This window comes from Anolis sagrei, chromosome 4 (genome assembly GCF_037176765.1).
Source record: "Anolis sagrei isolate rAnoSag1 chromosome 4, rAnoSag1.mat, whole genome shotgun sequence".
Classification (NCBI taxonomy): domain Eukaryota; kingdom Metazoa; phylum Chordata; class Lepidosauria; order Squamata; family Dactyloidae; genus Anolis; species Anolis sagrei.
In genome coordinates this window covers 26,865,579-26,885,558 of record NC_090024.1, presented here as the reverse complement: position 1 = coordinate 26,885,558, position 19,980 = coordinate 26,865,579, and the positions used below count along the sequence as shown (strand labels likewise).

Sequence of the window (19,980 nt, the reverse complement as noted above, 5' to 3'; positions counted from 1 at the left end):
TTTTATGTGCCAAGTTTGGTTCAGTTCCATCATTGGTGGAGTTCAGAATGCTCTTTGATTGCAGGTGAACTATAAATCCCAGTATCTACAACTCCCAAATGACAAAATCAACTCCCCCCCCCCAGCCCCACCAGTGTTCAAATTTGGGTGTATTGGATATTTGTGGCAAATTTGGTCCAGTGAGTGAAAATACATCCTGCATATCAGATATTCACATTACAATTCATAACAGAAGCAAAATTACAATTATGAAGTAGCAACAAAAATAATTTTATGGTTGTGGGTCACCACAACATGAGGAACTGTATTAAGGGGTCATGGCATTAGAAAGGTTGAGAACCACTGTTCTAGGGTCTTTAGGACAATTCTACAGTAACCTCAGGTGGAAGTCATTCATTTCAACAGGGTGAGATAATATTCACTATTATTCACAGTTCCCCGTTTATTCAATAAGTCCAAGGAATGTATCCATTGCAAGTTATATATCCTTGATGGTTTTCCTCTACCTCAAGTAATGCTTCTGTTTTCCCCATTGTCTCTGTGAAACTGTTCTCCCCATCTGTTTTTAAAATGCTTTTGTGTGCTTCTTGGTTTGTTTTAGTTCTATGATGTTTCTCTTGAAGCAGAATATAAAGTATGAATTTTCTAAATAATATAGGACTGTTGGAATGTTTAGAGTATTTATTTGCTCATCTCTCTTTAAATATATATTGACTGCCTTTCTGAAACTCACAAAGACACTGTTTTATATCTGTCTAGATAGACAAATGTATATAAAATTGCAATAAGCAGAATTAAACAAATCATAGAAACTGTTAAACCATTTAAAAAAGTTTTAAAGATATGCCTTGAACCTTGCCCACTTGAAGTACACACTCCAGAAGGAGTGTGTTCCAAAATTTGGGAATACTTCCAGAAAAAAAATCTTGCCCATATGCTGAAAAAGCAGATCACCACAAAAAAGTTTCTTCGAAAGGTCTTCTTCTGTTGATCTTAATAATGAAGCAGATTCAGAACAAGGTGCATTATCATTTCTCAACTCTAAAAGTAGACCAATAGTAGACTTGGCAATACCATATTAAAGCTACAAATCAATTAATTAAAATTGCACTGGGGTGCATTTCCCCCCTTAATCTATTTTTATCCACGTTATATCCTGTGCAATAGACAGAATTTAAACCTACTGTAAATACTTATGTATAAGTCTACAAGTTTTAGCAGGTGGTGCAATGGGTTAGCCGTTAAACTCTCCTGCTGACAGGACTGCTGATTGACATGTCAGCGGTGTGAAATTGGGGAGAACATGTTGAGCTCCCTCTGTCAGCTCCAGCTCCCCATGCGAGGACATGAGAGAAGTCTCCCGCAAGGATGGTAAAACATCAAACATCTGGCCATCCCCATGGCAACGTCCTTGCAGATGGACAATTTTCTCACACCAGAAGCAACTTGCATTTTCTCAAGTTGCTCCTGACATGGAAAAAAAAGTCAAAACTCCAGAAAACCTGGGTTAGCTTATCCACAGGTCAATGAAGATAATATAACTTAAATCCCTTTTTAAAAAAAGAACCTTTTTGAATGCTTAGGTGGAAAAATGGTGGCAGCGGTTGCCAGGGCTTTCCACATTTAGGATCCCAAGTTATCCATTTTTGACCCCAAAAACTGCTCCAGTTTATACATGAGCTTGACTTATATGTAAAAGTAAATATATACAATAATTTGTGACCCGTCTTGAATTCCTTCGTGATGCCATGGATTAAAAAAACAATCCACTGGGCCTTGGACTTCAATGAGAAAAATGTTTTAACCATGTTTGTTGGTAGGTAGAAGGAGTTAGAAGCAGAAGAGTGAAAACCGAAATGGTTCCTGTAAGTGTGTCGAAGAGTGTATCACAAGAATAAAAAGCAGCACTTACTGAAATTCATTCTTCTGCACAACCCATTAAAGATTCAAGAGCCCTCTCTGGTTTCCAGACTAGTAACCACAGGGTGATGGTATCATATCGTCTTAAACATGACAATGTTTTTCGATGTCAGATCTTGTGAACAAGGAGCCAATCACAGAAGGGTGCAAGATTCTGCCTTTCTCTGATGAAATGCTTTCACTTTCTCCAAACAAGCATTTCTCGGGAGGTGCTGTAATGCTAGAGGGCCTCCCAAGAAATTATTGTGTTGCATCTGAGGCAAAGAGAGGGCACATATAGACTCCAAACAGCTTATCTGGGCTTCTGCCCAGGGATTCCAGTAGCTAGAATCCCTGGGCACCTTCCAAGTCTCAGAGCCTCAGTACAACTCAACAGAGATGGCAACCCTAACTCCACCTCCTGGTCCTTCTTTCCCATGAGAACTCTCCTAGATACATTGAGTTGAGCTGCCATTTAAATTTCATGCAACCCACACCAGTTTTCAGGGACACCGTGGGGAATTTAAATAGTGGCTCCAAGGTACACAAGAACTTCTTGTGTACCTTTGTGCTTCCTATTACTAGGTCCAATCAAGGGATGAAAAGGCTCATGGACACTTTCCCCTCTCAAACCTGGAGCCAGCCTTCAAAAACTATGCTCCACAGGCCATTCCTCCACTTTAATTAAAATTGCTGAAGCTCTCCAGCTCTCTTGGACAGCAGGCTGCTTATCACAGGAACACAATGAACTTGGCACCGACAGCAGTTCCTCCTCTTGGCTCCTATCATTAGTGACCTTTAGACATACCAATAACTAAGCCATGCTTTTGAAATCAGCTGCAGACAATAAAAGGATCTGTAGCATGCAATCCTCTTTCCTATTGCCGGTCTGTTATTTTTAACAACGTGTAGTAGGACTAATACCAGAGTATGCTCCAAAGAGACATATGGAAAACATGCATCTATATAGTTGGTCATCTCATTTTCAAGGGAAGATTTCACCCAGTCCACATGTAGGTATCAGATGTACATTTGAATGCTATGTCTTTCGCAGGATCAAAATTTTCACCGTAAGCCAAACTAGCAGCTGCACAGTGCTGTCCATCAATGGAAGCAAAGTCATTTATTGACTTACAATAGAGGTTAGCTTTTATATAGACATATAAGAACAACATTTGGGGGGAAACAGTAAGGCAGTTGAGTTACTCTTTTTAAAGAAAATTAGAGGATTCTTTTGCCTGAAGGGACACTGGACGTTTTCTCATTTGGAAGCAAAATGGAAGAGTGAATAACCTTAATAGAGCTCAATATGTCCCATACATTCTCAAGTTCACTAACACTTTTTAGAGATTAGATGACTAGATTATAGAAAACTGGAGGTGAAGGATTAAATTTGCCAAAAATTTTGGCCAGATATAGGGATGACTATCAGTTTAGCATCAATTGACCTCGTCTTATTTCTCCTCTTACTTGTCTTCTTGTTTGTAACCTAGTGCACCACTTACATTTAATGTCCTGCTTTGTTGACTGGTATATGTTGCTCTTTTTGTTCCCCTGAATATTATTTCAGGCCTTTTTGTGGGTATCGAATCCATGGTGTAGGGTCATACTGTATTGCAAGGGCAACAATCAGGAGCCCCTGGTGGTGTAATGGATTAAACCCTTGTGCCAGCAGGACTGTAGACCGACAGATTGCAGGTTCAAATCTGGGGAGAGTGCGGATGAACTCCCTCTGTCAGCTCTAGCTCCCCATGCAGGGACATGAGAGAAGCCTCCCACAAGGATGTAAAACATCAAAAAATCCAGGCATCTCCTGGGCAACATCCTTGCAGACAGCCAATTCTCTCACACCAGAAGTGACTTGCAGTTTCTCAAGTCGCTCCTGACATACAAAAAGGGCCCTTGAAATTCCCTATTAATAGTCTGCATTGCAACAGCAGACAGCAGGACTCTTTGGCCCCTTCTACACTGTCTTCAAACTGTGGTGGCTAGACAACAAACTGGCACAAAAGCAAGTAAAAGAAAGCCCTCAATGTGCTTCAGTGCTTTGTGGTTTGTATAATCACCATGCAGGGCTCAAACGAGTACTAGGATTTCCTATGTAATAATCTGCACAGTGAAAACACACTTTCTTCAATGCAGCTTTGAAACAAATTTAAGTGCCCTCTGAGTGTATCTACACTGTAGAATTAATGCAGTTTGACACAACTTTAACTGCAATAGCTCAAAGCTATGGGATCTTGAGTTTGTAGTTTGGTAAGGCATCTGAGACATCTGCATTCTTTGGCAGAAAAGGTTAGAGACCTTGTAAAACTACAGTCCCAATGATTCCATCGCATTGAGCCATGGCAGTTAAGTGACATCAAACTGCATTAATTTTACAGTGTAGCTACACTCAACAACAGAATCCTCTACAACATCATGGGGTTATAACAGTTATTTCTTAATTAGTAACAAAATTAATGCAAATCAATGTGCTCTTTTATTTGTGAGTCTGGAATTTACTGCAGCTTGCAAAACAAATGGAAAGTTCAAGGGGAAGGGACATAAACTGAAATACTAAAAGAAGTACAAATACACAAAACAATAAAATACATAATAAAGTCATCTAGATATTATCTGATCATTGCTTGGTTAACATTTGAACTCTTTTATCTTATCGCATTATATATATAATAAAAACAGTTCCTGTTTGTGAGATAGAGAAATCTCTATCACCAAGAACGTGGGTTCTCTGCCATTGAGGACAATGACAAACTTTATTTTGGCCTATTTTTTGTTTGGAGCCCCTGGTGTTGTAGTGGGTTAAACCACTAAGCTGCTGAACTTGCTGACTGAAAGGTTGGGTAGTTCAAATCTGGGGAGCAGGGTGAGCTCCTGCTGTTAGCTCCAGCTTCTGCCAACCTTGTAGCAGTTCGAAAACATTCAAATGTGTGTTGATTAATAGGTACCACTCTGGCAGGAAGGAATTCCAGACAAGAATCAATCAGGGCCAGCTAACACCTCCCAACAAAGGATTCCCCCAGGCAGCAACCAGCCGAGCTCTGAAGCTACAATGCTATTAAATACTAATCAAGGTGGCCAATTACGACATTCACACCTACCTCAAGCAGGCAAGAGTTCTTTCTCCCACCTTGGACATTCTACAGATATATAAACCTCCCTTGCCTAGTTTCCAACAGACCCTTCAACTTCTGTGGATGCTTGCCATAGATGTGGGTGAAATGTCAGGAGATAATGCTTCTGGAACATGGCCATACAGCCCAGAAAACTCACAACAACCCAGTGATTCTGGCCATGAAAGTCTTCGACAACACAATATCTGGGACTGTTTTTTGAGCGTTTACAATTTTTCTTATGCATTTTTAAAAACAATAATAACAACAGGTCTTTAATGTAAGCTGTTACTAATTAATCCCATATTGTAGATGACAAGATAAGAGAGACATGTTGGGAGATAATGGCTTACTTAAGGCAATATTCTGAGTTCATGTTTAAAGTGAGATGTAAGCAACCAGAGACCAAACTCAGGGGTGTAGCTATGCGTGTGGGAAAAACAATTATCCCTTTCAGAATTCTTCCCACCCCATGAATTTTTCCTTCAGTGCCCAAATTTCTAGCATTGCAGTAACTTAAAATGTAAGGACCCAAAGAAAAAAGGCAAGCAAAGATACCATGGGAATATGAATATAGTAATATTAGAAATTCGGGGGCTGAAGGAAAATGTCATTGCATAGACGGACTTCTTATGCCTCATCCCCTATCCATAACTACAGCCCAGTCATGTTATTGACCATTATCTACATTATCACAAATAAAGCAGGAACAAAAGAAACCCTTTCCTGTTCCCAAGCCTAGCTGTACCATCACTTTATAAGATTCTCATATAATAACTAATTGCAGCCGGCCAACTTGCATTTTTGCTGCCTACCTCCAACAGACAGCCTGGTCACAATTTGTCCTTCATGTCAGAAGTTGTTGCTCGATAAATCATGATGAACAGTTGTCTGGCTCAGATCCGGACAGTTGAAGATTCTTGATGATAGTTATCCATGCCTACATTGCCAACTATGCAACTCTATCACCAGTTTGAGTTTGTCGGAAACCCACACCCCAAACAAATAACAAGAACTCCCCTGTTTCTCAAAGGGAATAGCAACATATCTTCAATGGCTGATAAAAGAAGCAATTACCAGATTGTGGAGTCACAGCTGGGACACAGGAAATTTCCATGTCCTCCTTTGGTGAGCAGAGAGAACATTTCCCTATGCGAGAAAAGCTCCCTGGGGAGAAATAGTCCAGAAAAGAAATGAGCGGAAAAGCGAAGGATGGGATTTGGCAGTCATGGAGTGTATCATGGAGTTTTTACTCCTCCTCTCTTCTGATCATCCCATGTATGTTTTATTTGGAAGTTAGGGGGAGAGGAAATGCATGTATATTTTTTTTACAAAAATCATGCTGTCAACTTTCTCCATTTCTCATTTGGCAGCATTTAATATTGGAGGCACAAAATGTTTTCACTCCATTCTCTCTCCCCGCCCCGGCCGTCTGTTACAGTTTCTACTAGACGTCAGCTGGAACTTGGCTGACTATTCAAACAGGATGTGTTCAAGTTAACCTTTTAAACAGGGTGAGCACTTCAAAATATTCAGTTGCCTGGGAATATAGAGATATACTGAAATTGTTTCACTCCCAGGACTCACTCTCAAACCTACTGCAGATAAATTTTGGTAGAATTTCAAGATGATGACTATGATGACTCAAGTGATCCTTCAAGGGTCAGGGTTTACCTTGACACCAACTTCCCAGGGCCAATCCAGACATACCTTTATCCCATGACCTTCCGCAGCAAACAGGAGGGGTGACCAGACACTATTACCTGTAAAACCGGAAGCAATCGCTACAAAAGGCAAAAAAGCAAGATTTCCAGGGGGAGTATTGTGGTTTTGAGTGGAATATCTGGATCTTCGCAGGTCTGTATGTCCTTGCAAATTAACGGGATTTTTTTTATCCGGGTTTGTTCCAGGGTTTTAGATGCTAGTTCCTGATGGGTTGGTTCCTAAAAAGACACTTGAGTAGAAGGCAAAAACTTGGTTTGTGTGTCAGAAACTGCATGAAACATGTGGAGGGAAGTTTCTCTGGCTTGTACATAGAGCAGAACTTTTGCAGTGATCTGCATAACCAAATCTCTGCATATCCGCATGTCTGCATCTCATGGGTTTTTTATTTAAAAAAACCTGATGGTTTCCGGCAGAAGTCCCATGGTGGCCATCTTGGGAGCCTTCTAATCTTGGAACAAAGCATCAAATCTGGACAAAGAAGACAGAAATCCTGGGACCAAAAGGTCTGTATGTGGACCTCTCCTGAAGTCCTGGGGTTTTTTGCTCCTCACTAAAACCTGTGATTTAGTGCTGTCTGTAAGCACCTACAAGCTCAATTTACCAAGCTTTTTCTGCATAAAACACACAATCATTTTGTAGAAAACTGTGTGCTATGCACAAAGATGTTTTATGCACTGAAAATGTCATTGACACCTATTTCAAAATCAGTTTTGGTTTTTTTGTGTGTTTTTTTTTTAAAAAAGGAGGTTCTCCTTCCCATATATTAAAGGTAAAAGTAAAGGTTTCCCCTGACATTAAATCTAGTTGTGTCCGATTCTGGGAGTGGGTGGGGGTGTGCTCATCTCCATTTCTAAATCAAAGGTCTGTAGACACCTCCAAGGTAATGTGGCCAACATGACTGCATGGAGCACTGTTACTTTCCCGCTGAAGCTGTACCTATTGATCTACTCACATTTGCATGTTTTTGAACTGCTTAATATATATTACCCCCCACAAAATGAAGTACCATATTTTTGGCCAAATTATCTGCTGAAAATTCAACCTCAAAGTAGCTGGAATAATTTTCAACTTGCGCTTTCTATTTTTCAGTTAACTTTTCTTGGTATTTGGGGAGATGTTAAAGACTATGTTCCATAGGGATTTGAAGGCATTGGGGCCATTTTATAACAGTTTGCCATCATTTCAATATTGGGGGGGGGGGGGGGGTAGAGATTTTGACACTGAAAAACTATTGGAAATCACATGTCATTTCCAACCTTTCCTTACCCTAATGAGGTGCAGTGGTAAAAATAAAATATGAGTAAAAGTGACTCATGTTTGTATCCCTTTGAACCCTACTGTGTTTGAGCACATATAATCCCTCTACTTAACCTGTATCATAGGCTTGTTGCAAAACGTATACAGAATGGAGGTGTATGCACACTGGAGAAATGCAGCACAGAATAGTTAAAAAGGCAATATATGAATATCAAGGTAATCTAAATGAATTCGTCTCTGACACCAGCTCAACTATATCCAAGGGTATTAAAAGGACTGGTAGAAGTCATATCTGAACCACTGGCAATCCTCTTTGAGAATCCCTGGAGAAGATCTAGCAACATGGAAGAAGACAAATCTTGTCCCCATCTTCAAAAAAAAAGTGGGGGGGGGGATAGGACCCAAACAATTACTGTCCAGTCAGCTTGACATCAATACCATGAAAGATTCTGGAGCAAATAATTAAACAGACAATGTATAATCACATAGAAAAGAATGCTGTGATCACTAAAAGTCAACATGGGTTTCTCAAAAATAAGTCATGCAAGACTAATCTTATTTCTTTTTTCTATAGTTACAAGCTTGGTAGATGCAGGGAATGCTGTGAATGTAGTATATATTGATTTCAGTAAGGCCTCTGACACAGTCCCCCATGATCTTCTTGTGAACAAACTAGTAGAATACTAGTGGATTTGTAATTGATTGAGTGACCGAACCCAAAGGGTGCTCACCAATGGTTCCTCTTCATCATGGAAACAAGAGACTAGTGGAGTATCATGAGGTTTACTCCTGGGCCCAGTGCTTTTCAACATCTTTATTAATGACTTAGACAATAGAATAGAAGGCAATGCATGCTTTGCAGATGACACAAAATTGGAAGAGATAACTAATACCTCAAAAGACAGGATTGCAGCTAGGATAAGAAGAAGAAAAGACAGAAGAATTCCTCGTTCAGAAGTCCAAGGAAAGCAGAAATTTGAGGACATTCTAGACTACAAACAGAAATTGATTTCATACTACAATCTTACTACAAATACATAAAAAGGCTGGGATGCACTGAGAATTTGCACAAAATATTTTTAAAACTATTCTGTGTGGTGAGATGCCAAAATGTATTATATAATGTATTCTTAATCCCTTTCTTTCTTTACTGTAGAAATCCCCTGAGGTCTACACCCTCCTATCTCCTCAGCTTTTGCTTCTATTTGAATGTCTTCCCTTCACAAAAGGTTCAAATACCTGTTCTACTGTTTAGGATGTTTCAACACTGTGTAAACATTGATGGTTTGATACCATTTTAGCTGTCTTAGCTCTACCTGTGAAATTCTGAGAGTTGCAGTTTTGGTGACGGAAATGGGATTCTCTGTTAGACAGCACCAATCCATTCCCCTAAATTACAATTCTGAAGATAGTATTGCACTGATATAATTCCAAATCTCTCTCTCTTTTCAGTGTACCTTGGCATTTTCTAAATAGTTCACCAAAGTATAAATCCCATGATACTCAGAACCATGGCTGATACCAATTGAGAGACTCCCTCCTGGGCACACAGAAAACTGGGTGACTTGGAAGGTACTGAACAGACTGTGCTCTGGCAGAGTCAACCTTAAGAAATGGGGCTACAAAGTGGAGTCTACGACATGCAAGTGTGAAGAGCAAACCACAGACCACCTTTTACCATGCAGTTTGAGCCCCACCACATGCACAATGGAGCACCTTCTTATTGTAACATCAGAGGCACTCCAAGTGGCCAGCTACTGTTATTAAAGGACATTTAGTATAATGCCAAGTTTTCAAACTTGGTTTGTTTGTTTTTTTTAAAAAACAATACAACTGTTTGGTTCACTCCTGATACAATAAATACAAATAAATAATGGGATAGAACTATGACGGCTGAAGTTAGATCAAACTGCTATAATTTGGTAGCATGAATATGCCCTTAGTTACAGTCACTAAGAGCTTTAAATTGTATCACACTGATAATTGTCGTCCTACCCTTTTCACTTTGGTTGTGCCCGTCACATGAATGCATTCTCTCATTCTCCCTGAAATTGAATTTGGCTCTTGGTCTGAAAGAATTTTCTGCCCTTGCTCCAACTATTCAAAGTGCATTGTCTCTGATTAAGAGAAACATAGACAATGCATATTTAACCAATTTAAGTTTGCAATGGAGTGATGCTCTAAATCCCTTAGCACTTCTTCCGAATTACAGGAAAGCGTGTTTGCTTTTAACTCTGCTGAACTTTGGAACCTTTCATCAGCACAAAAGCCTGCTTTGTGATCATTTCAAAGGAATAATAGGGTGTATCTCTGGGCCTGGATTTCATGATTAAAACCTTTGCACCAAGATCTGCATCCACAATGCACACTTTAAAAGAAATGGACAGAAAGAGAGAGTGGGTGAAGGAAGAGAGATGCATTGCCAGGCACTGTTCTTTCTCAGTTCAGTATGGTGATGGACATACAAAACAGGTGAAGACAGAAGCAAAGGTCACTTGGCTTGGCTTCCCAAGCAGGTGCATGGAGCCTCAATAGGAAGAAAAGCACTTCAGATTATATGAGACAAAGTTGCAGGTGCCAGCAAAAATAATAAAATATTAATTTCTTTGTAGGCAATGTAGAAGTTTTAGGGTAAAACGCTACTGGAACACTACATGAGAATTGTACTAGAGACTTAGCATTTTCTTAGCATTTCCTTTCAACCTCCAGGTATTTTGTGCATTTGTTCACAGAAGTCCCAACAATTTTGTGGACTTATCTAAAACATGTGGGAAGCTAAATATTCAGTCTAGCTTTTCCACAGTGGTTCAGCCTTCTTGCTGAAGACAGTCAAATAACTAGGATGAATGGATCCCATTTCTAAGGAGCACCTTGTATTCAGAACTTTTAATATCTAGGTATAAAAAGGATCAGAAAGCAAAAGAGGTGAAGGGGTTGTTCTCAATCATTGGCCCTTTAGATGTCTTGGACTTCAGTTTCCATAACTCCAACCAGAATAGCCAGTAGTCAGAGAAACCAAAGTCCAAAACATTTGGAGGGTCAAAAGCTGAGAAACACTGATGCAAAATAAGACATTTGAGGAATCTGAATATGGAGTGCCTGGAGAATCTCTTTTATGTGGAACAGATCACAATGTGGTCCTGTAACAGCTGCTGGGGTGTCACTCCCATGGTCATTCACCATAGAGCATGATGGGAACTGTAGCCTAGCAACATCTGGAAGTGATGTGTTTTCCAACATGGTTGATCATACAGTCAGCCCTTCACCCTTTCTGTGGGATACATGAGCCCCATAGAAGTGGGAAAATGATGAATAAAAGAATGCTAGAGTTGTGCTGAGGGACCTAGAGATGCCAAGAGACACCATATTAATAAAATCTGTGAATCAAATCTGGTAAGGTAAACCACCCAATATGAAAGGCCAACAGTACTCATTATCATGGACAGTCCGATCTGGTATGGGCTAATTTCTTTTGTTCTGTGCTTTTCAATTGATTCAGGCTTCAAAAGAGCAAACCCACATATATAAGCGTATTCCTTGACACTGTTATATATCTGTCCAGGAGGTTGCTGCCAGGATGTGTCATCTCCTTACTAAGACTGAACGGTATCCTTATTACAATAGTGCCTGGAGCGAAACCATGCCCTTCAAGGCTACGCTGCCATCTTCTGCGATGCATCCTGCCAAGATCTCCACCCTCCCAACATACTCTTGTAGATTGTCCACGTGCATTCACTCACCACTCCTACTCTGGTTCAGCAGCCCAAATACTTGTGTCATTCATGTAGAAAAAAAAAAGAGCAAGGAAGGCAGAGAGTCCATGGATGCATATCTATCTATATGTTTGCCATGGTTGGGGAAAGTGCAGTCTTCCAGATGTTGTTAAGTTGCAACTACCATAGCTTCCAGTCAGCATAGCTGATGCTAATGGAAGATGGTAATTGCACTTTTGGAAAATCTGCACAGCAGTATGCTCCCAATCCCTACCATTCTGCTATGTACCTTTGAGTTCATATTGTCTTATGGTGACTCTCTCACAGGATTTTCTTGGCGAGGCTAATATGGAGAAGATTTGCTATTGTTTTCTTCTTCAACTGAGAGAGCATGATTTTCAAAGGTCATTCAGTGCATTGTCCCGGCTGTCTCCTGATTTCCCTGACTTCTATTTTAAAATTCAAACCACTGTACTACTGACTACCTATTAGTTATTGTTGCTGTTATGTATCTTTTACGTCATTACCGCCTTATAGTGACCTGCAAGGTCTTGGGGTGTGCTTAGCAAGATTTGTTAAGAGGAGGTTTGCCTTTGCCCTTGTCTGAGGCTGAGAGAGTATGACTTATACAATGTCACTGAGTAGGTCTCTATGACTGAGCAAGAATTTGGTCTCCAGGACTGTAGTCCAACATTCAAACTACTACGCTATCCAATGTGGACAATCAGTATTTATGATTTATTTACAGATACAAATAGATCCATGTGCATTATACATAAAATAGTACAGACTAGATATGCATGATGCTGTATATTGAATTATTCCTAACAGTGAAATCTGAAAATTTATGAGGTAGCTGAGCAGAGAAATTGCCACTCAACATCTATTCTGACAGGCATATAGATTATTTAGCAAGAATGGTCCAACCATTAGGGAGAAGAGTTAGACACATATTTTGGATGCTGTGGAAGGACAGAAAATGGTTAGTGATTATTTTTTTTGCTCCAGCAGTTACTATATTTTCACTGGATGGAAAGAGGATCTTGTGGGATTTTCTGCCTCATGTGTCATTTGCTGCTTTGCTTCAGGCAGCAAAGTATCTTGAATCAGTTCTGTAAAAAGCAAAATGAATGAAATAATAATACCTTAAAGGTAGCCTTGGAAGACTCCCAATGAAAGCCAGGTGCTCTAGGCTATAATTCAGGGCAAGGAACTGGCAAAACCACCTCTGAGTATTCCTTGCCAAAAGAAACCATATGAAATTCATAGAGGTCAACATACGTAGACAGATGACTTGAAGGCACATACACACAAAGAAGAGAGATACACAGGGCCCTTCCACACAGCCATATAACTCAGAATATCAAGGCAGAATACCCACAATATCTGCTTTGAACTGGGACATCTGAGTCCACACCGCTGTATATTCCAGTTCAAAGCAGATAATGTGGAATTTTATTCAGCTGTGTGGAAGGGGCCACACAGCTAGTGAATGGGATGATGGTGGAAATTTCAAGATTTACAGTAATTCCCTCAGTATTTATTTTTCTCACATGGAAGAGGATTGAGGGTTAATGTCATCTGATATTATAAAGCCAACTTCTTTCTTTGTTGGAAGCAACAGGTGCATTAATTGACCATTAAAAGCTGGATGGTTGACCCTTGTTAGAGCATGCTCTCTTCTTCTGAGTGGCAAGGTAACAATGATGCTTTGTAAGAGTCACTCCAAAAGAGCAGTGCAGTATACGAGGAAGGCAGCCCTGATGTGAGGAAATATTCTGCAGCACACGAGCCAGCTGATGTTGCTGGGAGAATGTTTTTCTCAGCTTGACATCTGACTCCTGCAGCTGAAATCCAAACCAAAGGGTGAAAGGCAGGAGAGGCAATAAGAGAGGGAGGGGACATGGAAGGCTGCCTGTGTCAATGTCGGATGAGTGCCAGCGTGCCCCTAAGCAATTGTTTCATTTTATTGAATGCTGCCATCCAGCTAGAAGTTTTGTATTGAGCCGAATTAATGAACTGTGCATGCAATTGTGCTATTTGAATGCCATGCCGTCACTTTTACAGCCTTGCTGAATTCAGTGAAATGTGATTTTCTAGGTCCTCTGAGTGATTCCATGATATATGTCTCCTGGAAGTTATCATACAGTTGCATTGGAGGACCCAGCAAACTTCTAGAGAGGGACCAGAAGTGGAGTTATTTATTTATTTATCATATCAGAAGTGAACCGAGGATACAGTTGTACTGTATTTGAAAAACACAAAGTTTTAAAACTTGGCATTACTAAATGTCCTTTGACCAGTAGCTGGCCACTTGGAGGGCCTCTGGTGTTGCTATAAGAAGGTCCTCCATTTTGCATGTGGCAGTGCTCAGACTGCATTGTAATAGGTGATCTGTGATTTGCTCTTCTCCACACTCGCATGTCATGGACTCCACTTTGTAGCCCCATTTCTTAAGGTCAGCTCTGCATCTTGTGGTGCTAGTGTGCAGTCTGTTCACTGTTTCCAAGTTGCCCAGTCTTCTGTGTTTCCAGGAAGGAGTCTCTCATTTGGTATCAGCCAGGCATGTAGCCGGGGGGGGGGCTCGGGGGGCTTCAGCCCCCCCGAAATTTTCATGGTGGTTCGCGAAAAGGCCTTACTGGTGCATTATTTAAACTGTTATGTTTATTAATATCATGATTTGATCACCATTCTCAATATATCCCATATGTATGGGGGTATTGGGGTAATGATACAAAAGGTTTGCTAGGCTAGACCCTCTTTCACTCAGACTCAGCCCCCCCCCCCGAAACTCAGCCCCCCCCGAAACCCCCCCTGAAAAATTTTTAGCCCCCCCCGAAACGAAATCCTGGCTACGGGCCTGGTATCAGCCATAGATTGAGGTCTGAGGTTTTAGCCTGCCACATTTGGACTCTCTCTTGAAACATTTGCTTAGGGGCTGAGTATCTCTGTATATCATAGAAAACTATTTCTTGATTTAAGGCATTGGCATGCTGGCTGATATCTGAACAGTGGGTGGACTAGAGATGTCACTGCCTTGGTCCTTTCATTATTGGCTGTTACGTCCTAGCAGATGTCAGGTGGTGCAATACCAGCTAAACAGTATAATTTCTCCGGTGGTGTAGGGCATAGACATCCTGTTATAATGCAGCATGTCTCACTAAGAGCCACATCAACTGTTTTAGTGTGGTGAGATGTGTTCCACACTGGGCATGCATACTCAGCTGCAGAGTAGCAAAGCGCAAGGTCAGATGTCTTCATTGTATCTGGTTGTGATCCCCAGGTTGTGCCAGTCAGCTTTTGTATGATGTTGTTCCTAGCACCCAGTTTTTGCTTGATAGTCAAGCATTGCTTCTTATAAGTCAGAGCACAGTCCAGGGTAACTCCCAGGTATTTGGGTGTGCTGCAATGCTCCAGTAGGATTCCTACCCAGGTAATCCTCAGAGCTCAAGAAGTGAAGTGAAGTGAAGAAGTGAAGTAATTTAATAGCAGTCTGGGCAGAAACCTTTCTTTGCATATACAAAGGTCTTACTATAGTTTAGATATGAGTTCAAGGGGGCTAAGGACTGGACCTCATACAATACATTATGCAAAAAACAAACACTACCCAAACACTCTCAAATCTGGTCAGAGTTTGTATAGGCATGCCTCGTTATTATCATGTTTGTTTATTTTTCAGACTGTAGTTGCATATTATGTATGATATCACCAAGTAGGGAAGATAAATGAATAGCTACTAACTTAAATATACAATTACAGAGTTGAGTAGTGTTATTTTCAAAAAGGTAAAGTGCCATGAAGCTATATCCACAGACTAGGGATGAAGTAACAATAGAAGCAAACTACACAACAGCTTGGAGTGTTAAAATGCATGAGAACAGGTCATTGAAGCTATGCAAATATCTTACAAAGTTCAAAAGTTTCTTGTGTCAGATAATAACTATTGCATTCCAGGATATTTGATTGTTTAATCTGAATGAAACCGTTCCAAAATCAAGGATCAGGAGGGCTACTCCTTCACAGTGAACATTTGTGTGATAATTAAACTCAAAAGAAAATAGAGGGGGGGGGGGGGAGGAAGTTCAGAAACACAAGGAAGCTTTGCAAAGAAAATAGGGAAACAACATTCTGGTCAATGACAACATAGTACTGCAATTATTAATATCATATGATAACTCGTGGTGTAGCTAAAAAACATTGAGCAGGAAATATGGAGCAGCAAAAACGCATTGGCCTCTGTCCTAAAAACTCTACCCTCACTATAGAAAAGTTACTTTTTGAGATCAGAACTCCCATCATCCTCAGACAGCATTACTCAACAAAATAACTTTTCCAAGCTGTGATCCAATCATACATGATCCAGAAAGTTGGTAGAATGCTAGAATGTTCAAATCCTTACTCAAACCAGAAACTGTTATGAAAGCAAAATATGGGAAAAGAACCATGCCCACTGTCTAGGACAATCTCTTTGGTGTAAAGGTGGAATAAAAATTAATTTGAATGCCATAAGGTTGTTTTGCAAATGCCCAGATCCTTGACATTTGAGACTTGACATTCAGTCAAGCTCTCAGGCTCAGCCAGAAAGACAAATGCTAATACGGTAGCCTCTGTTCATCTTCCCAATACAGGTATAACTCAATTAATGCAGCTTCTGATGCTGAAGTGTCAGAGGCCTAGAATCATAGAATGATAGAATCATAGAGTTGGAAGAGACCACATGGGTCATCTAGTCTTGCTATGCAGGAAAAACACAATCAAAGTATCTCTGACAGATGGTCATCCAGCCTCTGTTTAAAAGTTTCCAAGGAAAGAGCTTCCACCAGACCCCAAGACTGAGAGTTCCACTACTGAACAGCTCATATGGTCAGGAAGTTAATTCTAATATTCAGGTGGAATCTCCTTTCTTGTAAGTTGAACCCATTGCTCAGAGTCCTAGTTTCAAGTCCACGTGATCAGGATTGCCAGTTTCTGAGCAAAAACACTCCCTTTGAGCAAAAACAACCTCTGAGGATGCCTGCCACAGATGCAGGCAAAACATCAGGAGAGAATGCTTCTAGAACATGGCCATACAGCCCAAAAAACCTACAACAACCCATTCTTTTTTAAACAAAGTCTCTAATAGTGAAGCATAGACCTTTTACACCCATCTGCTCTCCTTCTCACCCCGTGTCCAGCATCACTGGTTTTGAAGAGAGGATGCTGGAGGCTTTCAGAGACACAAACTTTTGGTGTTGAGTTGCAAATGCACACCTACAATAAACACTAACTTAATTCAGAGCTGGCAAAACAGGATTCTACTCTAGTTAATTCTGCTATAGCTGTGTGTGCCTGCCTGTCACAGGCAAGGAAAATAGCAGCCGCCTCCAGCATCCATCCTTGAGCATAAATTGTTAGGAAAATTAAGATAAAAGTGAAAGGGCAGATATCCTTGCCTCATTTCCTATTCTAGGCATGATGTTAAAAAGATGCATAAATCTGGCCACCAAAATGGAAATGATAAGTAAAATGGAATCTGGCAAAAAGGAAAGTTATCCTGAATGTATTTCAGAATAAGTTTTTGAGCTCAAAATGTTTTTTTAAACTCATACAAGGCTTTACTTGGCATGGCTTTTTCATTTCATATCTGCATATTGTTAGTTTTGAATGAAAAGACTGCTGAAATATATTGAAATGCTTATCTTTTTTTTGTTGTTGTGTAGGAACTTATCTCTACTATTTCCATGTTATATTTGTTAATATAGATATTATAACAATATTGAGGATAGCTTTGACGGTGTGGTGAATGAATTAGAACCAGACATCCTGAGGAGTGAGGTTGAATGGGCCTTAAGAAGCATTGCTAACAACAAGGCAGCAGGAGATGATGGGATCCCAGCTGAACTGTTTAAAATCTTAAAAGATGATGCTGTCAACGTGATGCATGCCATTTGCCAGCAAATATGGAAAACACAAGAATGGCCATCAGACTGGAAAAAATCAACTTATATCCCCATACCAAAAAAGGGAAATGCGAAAGACTGCTCAAACTTCCGTACAGTGGCCCTTATTTCTCATGCCAGTAAGGTAATGCTCAAGATCCTTCAAGGAAGAATCCAGCAATACATGGAGCGAGAGTTGCCAGATGTTCAAGCTGGGTTTAGAAAAGGCAGAGGAACGAGAGACCAGATTGCCAATATCCGCTGGATAATGGAGAAAGGCAGGGAGTTTCAGAAAAACATCTACTTCTGCTTCATTGACTATTCTAAAGCCTTTGACTGTGTGGATCATAATAAATTGTGGCAAGTTCTTGGTGGGATGGGCATCCCAAGCCACCTTGTCTCTCTCCTGAGGAATCTATACAAGGACCAAGTAGCAACAGTCAGAACTGACCACGGAACAACAGACTGGTTCAAGATTGGGAAAGGCGTACGGCAAGGCTGCATACTCTCACCCAACCTTTTTAACTTGTATGCAGAACACATCATGCGATGTGCGGGGCTGGATGAATGCAAAGCTGGGGTGAAAATTGCTGGAAGAAACATTAACAACCTCAGATATGCAGATGACACCACTCTGATGGCCGAAAGCGAGGAGGAGCTGAGGAGCCTTCTAATCAAGGTGAAAGAAGAAAGCGCAAAAGCCGGGTTGCAGCTAAACGTCAAAAAAACCAAGATTATGGCAACAAAAATGATTGACAACTGGAAAATAGAGGGAGAAACCGTGGAGGCCGTGACAGACTTTGTATTTCTAGGTGCAAAGATTACTGCAGATGCAGACTGTAGCCAGGAAATCAGAAGACGCTTACTTCTTGGGAGGAGAGCAATGTCCAGTCTCGATAAAATAGTAAAGAGTAGAGACATCAGACTGGCAACAAAGATCCGCCTAGTCAAAGCCATGGTATTCCCTGTAGTCACCTACGGATGTGAGAGCTGGACCTTAGGGAAGGCTGAGCGAAGGAAGATCGATGCTTTTGAGCTGTGGTGTTGGAGGAAAGTGCTGAGAGTGCCTTGGACTGCGAGAAGATCCAACCAGTCCATCCTCCAGGAAATAAAGCCCGACTGCTCATTGGAGGGAAAGATACTAGAGACAAAGTTGAAGTACTTTGGCCACATCATGAGGAGACAGGAAAGCCTAGAGAAGACAATTATGCTGGGGAAAGTGGAAGGCAAAAGGAAGAGGGGCCGACCAAGGGCAAGATGGATGGATGGCATCCTTGAAGCGACAGGACTGACCTTGAGGGAGCTGGGGGTGGTAACGGCGGACAGGGAGCTCTGGCGTAGGCTGGTCCATGAGGTCACGAAGAGTCGGAGACGACTGAACGAATGAACAACAACAACATAGACATTCCCCAAGCTGGTGCTCTTCAGACATATTGGGCTACGGTACTCAGAATACACCAGCCAACTATAATTGAGATTGATGAAAGTTGTAGTTCAACACATAAACAATCACTGTGCTGGGAAGACTGGCATAAAAATATTGCAATGCAATATATATAATCACCAAATGTTAAACAAACTGAATGCTGAATGATGGTTATAAGCTAATCAGAAGTGCTTGAGTATGATGAGAGCTACAGCCTAACATACAGTGTTTGAAAAGGACTTAGTTGGGAAAGTTGATATAATACAGTGTCTATATACAATAAGTCCCCTGTACCTGTAGGGCAGGTACCCTTGGTTTCACTTACCTGTATCTGGAGGCCCTTCCAGACAGGCCCCATATCCCAGAATCTGATCCCAGGTTTTCTGATTATTCCTTGTTATCTGACAGAGCAGACTCATATAATCCAGTTTAAAGCAGAATACCTGGGATCAGATACTAGGATATAGGATCTGTCTGGAAGCACCCTAGGAATTTTCTAGGACTTCTGGGTGATTTTATGATATGCATACCATCGTGTCGCCTACAGTCGCCTATTTGGTAATTTTCTAGATCCACCAGGGTGATTCCATGGTAACTTCCCCATAGAAGTCAATCATTTCAATAGGGTTTCTTGCTTCCACAGTAAGTTCAGGAATATATCCCCCATGGATACGAGTTTCATAACGTATTTCTATATTTTGGTAATCAGCTTTTAACATTTTAATTGTAGCTTTTGACTATGGGCAATATCCTAAGGTCAGAGAACAGTGGTGAACTATTTAGACTTTCCTGAGAGGAGGCAGCACTGCTGAACTCATGAGCACAGGTTTTGGAAATCAGAATCCAACAATGATATGTATGATCAAGCAATATCCCAGTGTGGTCAAGATGGCAAAGGTTATTTCTGTGATAGAGAAGGTCAGAGC

The 19,980-nt window shown here is 40.8% G+C and overlaps 1 protein-coding gene across 6 annotated transcripts in view; it reads right to left on the bottom strand.

Annotated features, from left to right (window-relative positions):
• Positions 1-19,980, bottom strand: part of SYBU (syntabulin) — a 67,523-nt gene that overhangs the window by 35,525 nt on the left and 12,018 nt on the right. Inside the window, exon 1 of one of the 6 annotated variants that reach the window (XM_060775786.2) lies at positions 6,093-6,184. The exons of 4 other annotated variants lie outside the window; for them this stretch is intronic. In XM_060775786.2, coding sequence (XP_060631769.2) covers positions 6,093-6,132 — 40 coding nt within the window. In that variant the 5' untranslated portion in view covers positions 6,133-6,184. Of the gene's footprint in view, positions 1-5,830; positions 6,038-6,092; positions 6,185-19,980 lie in introns of those variants that run through there. One more of the 6 variants, XM_060775788.2, reaches the window with a different exon arrangement.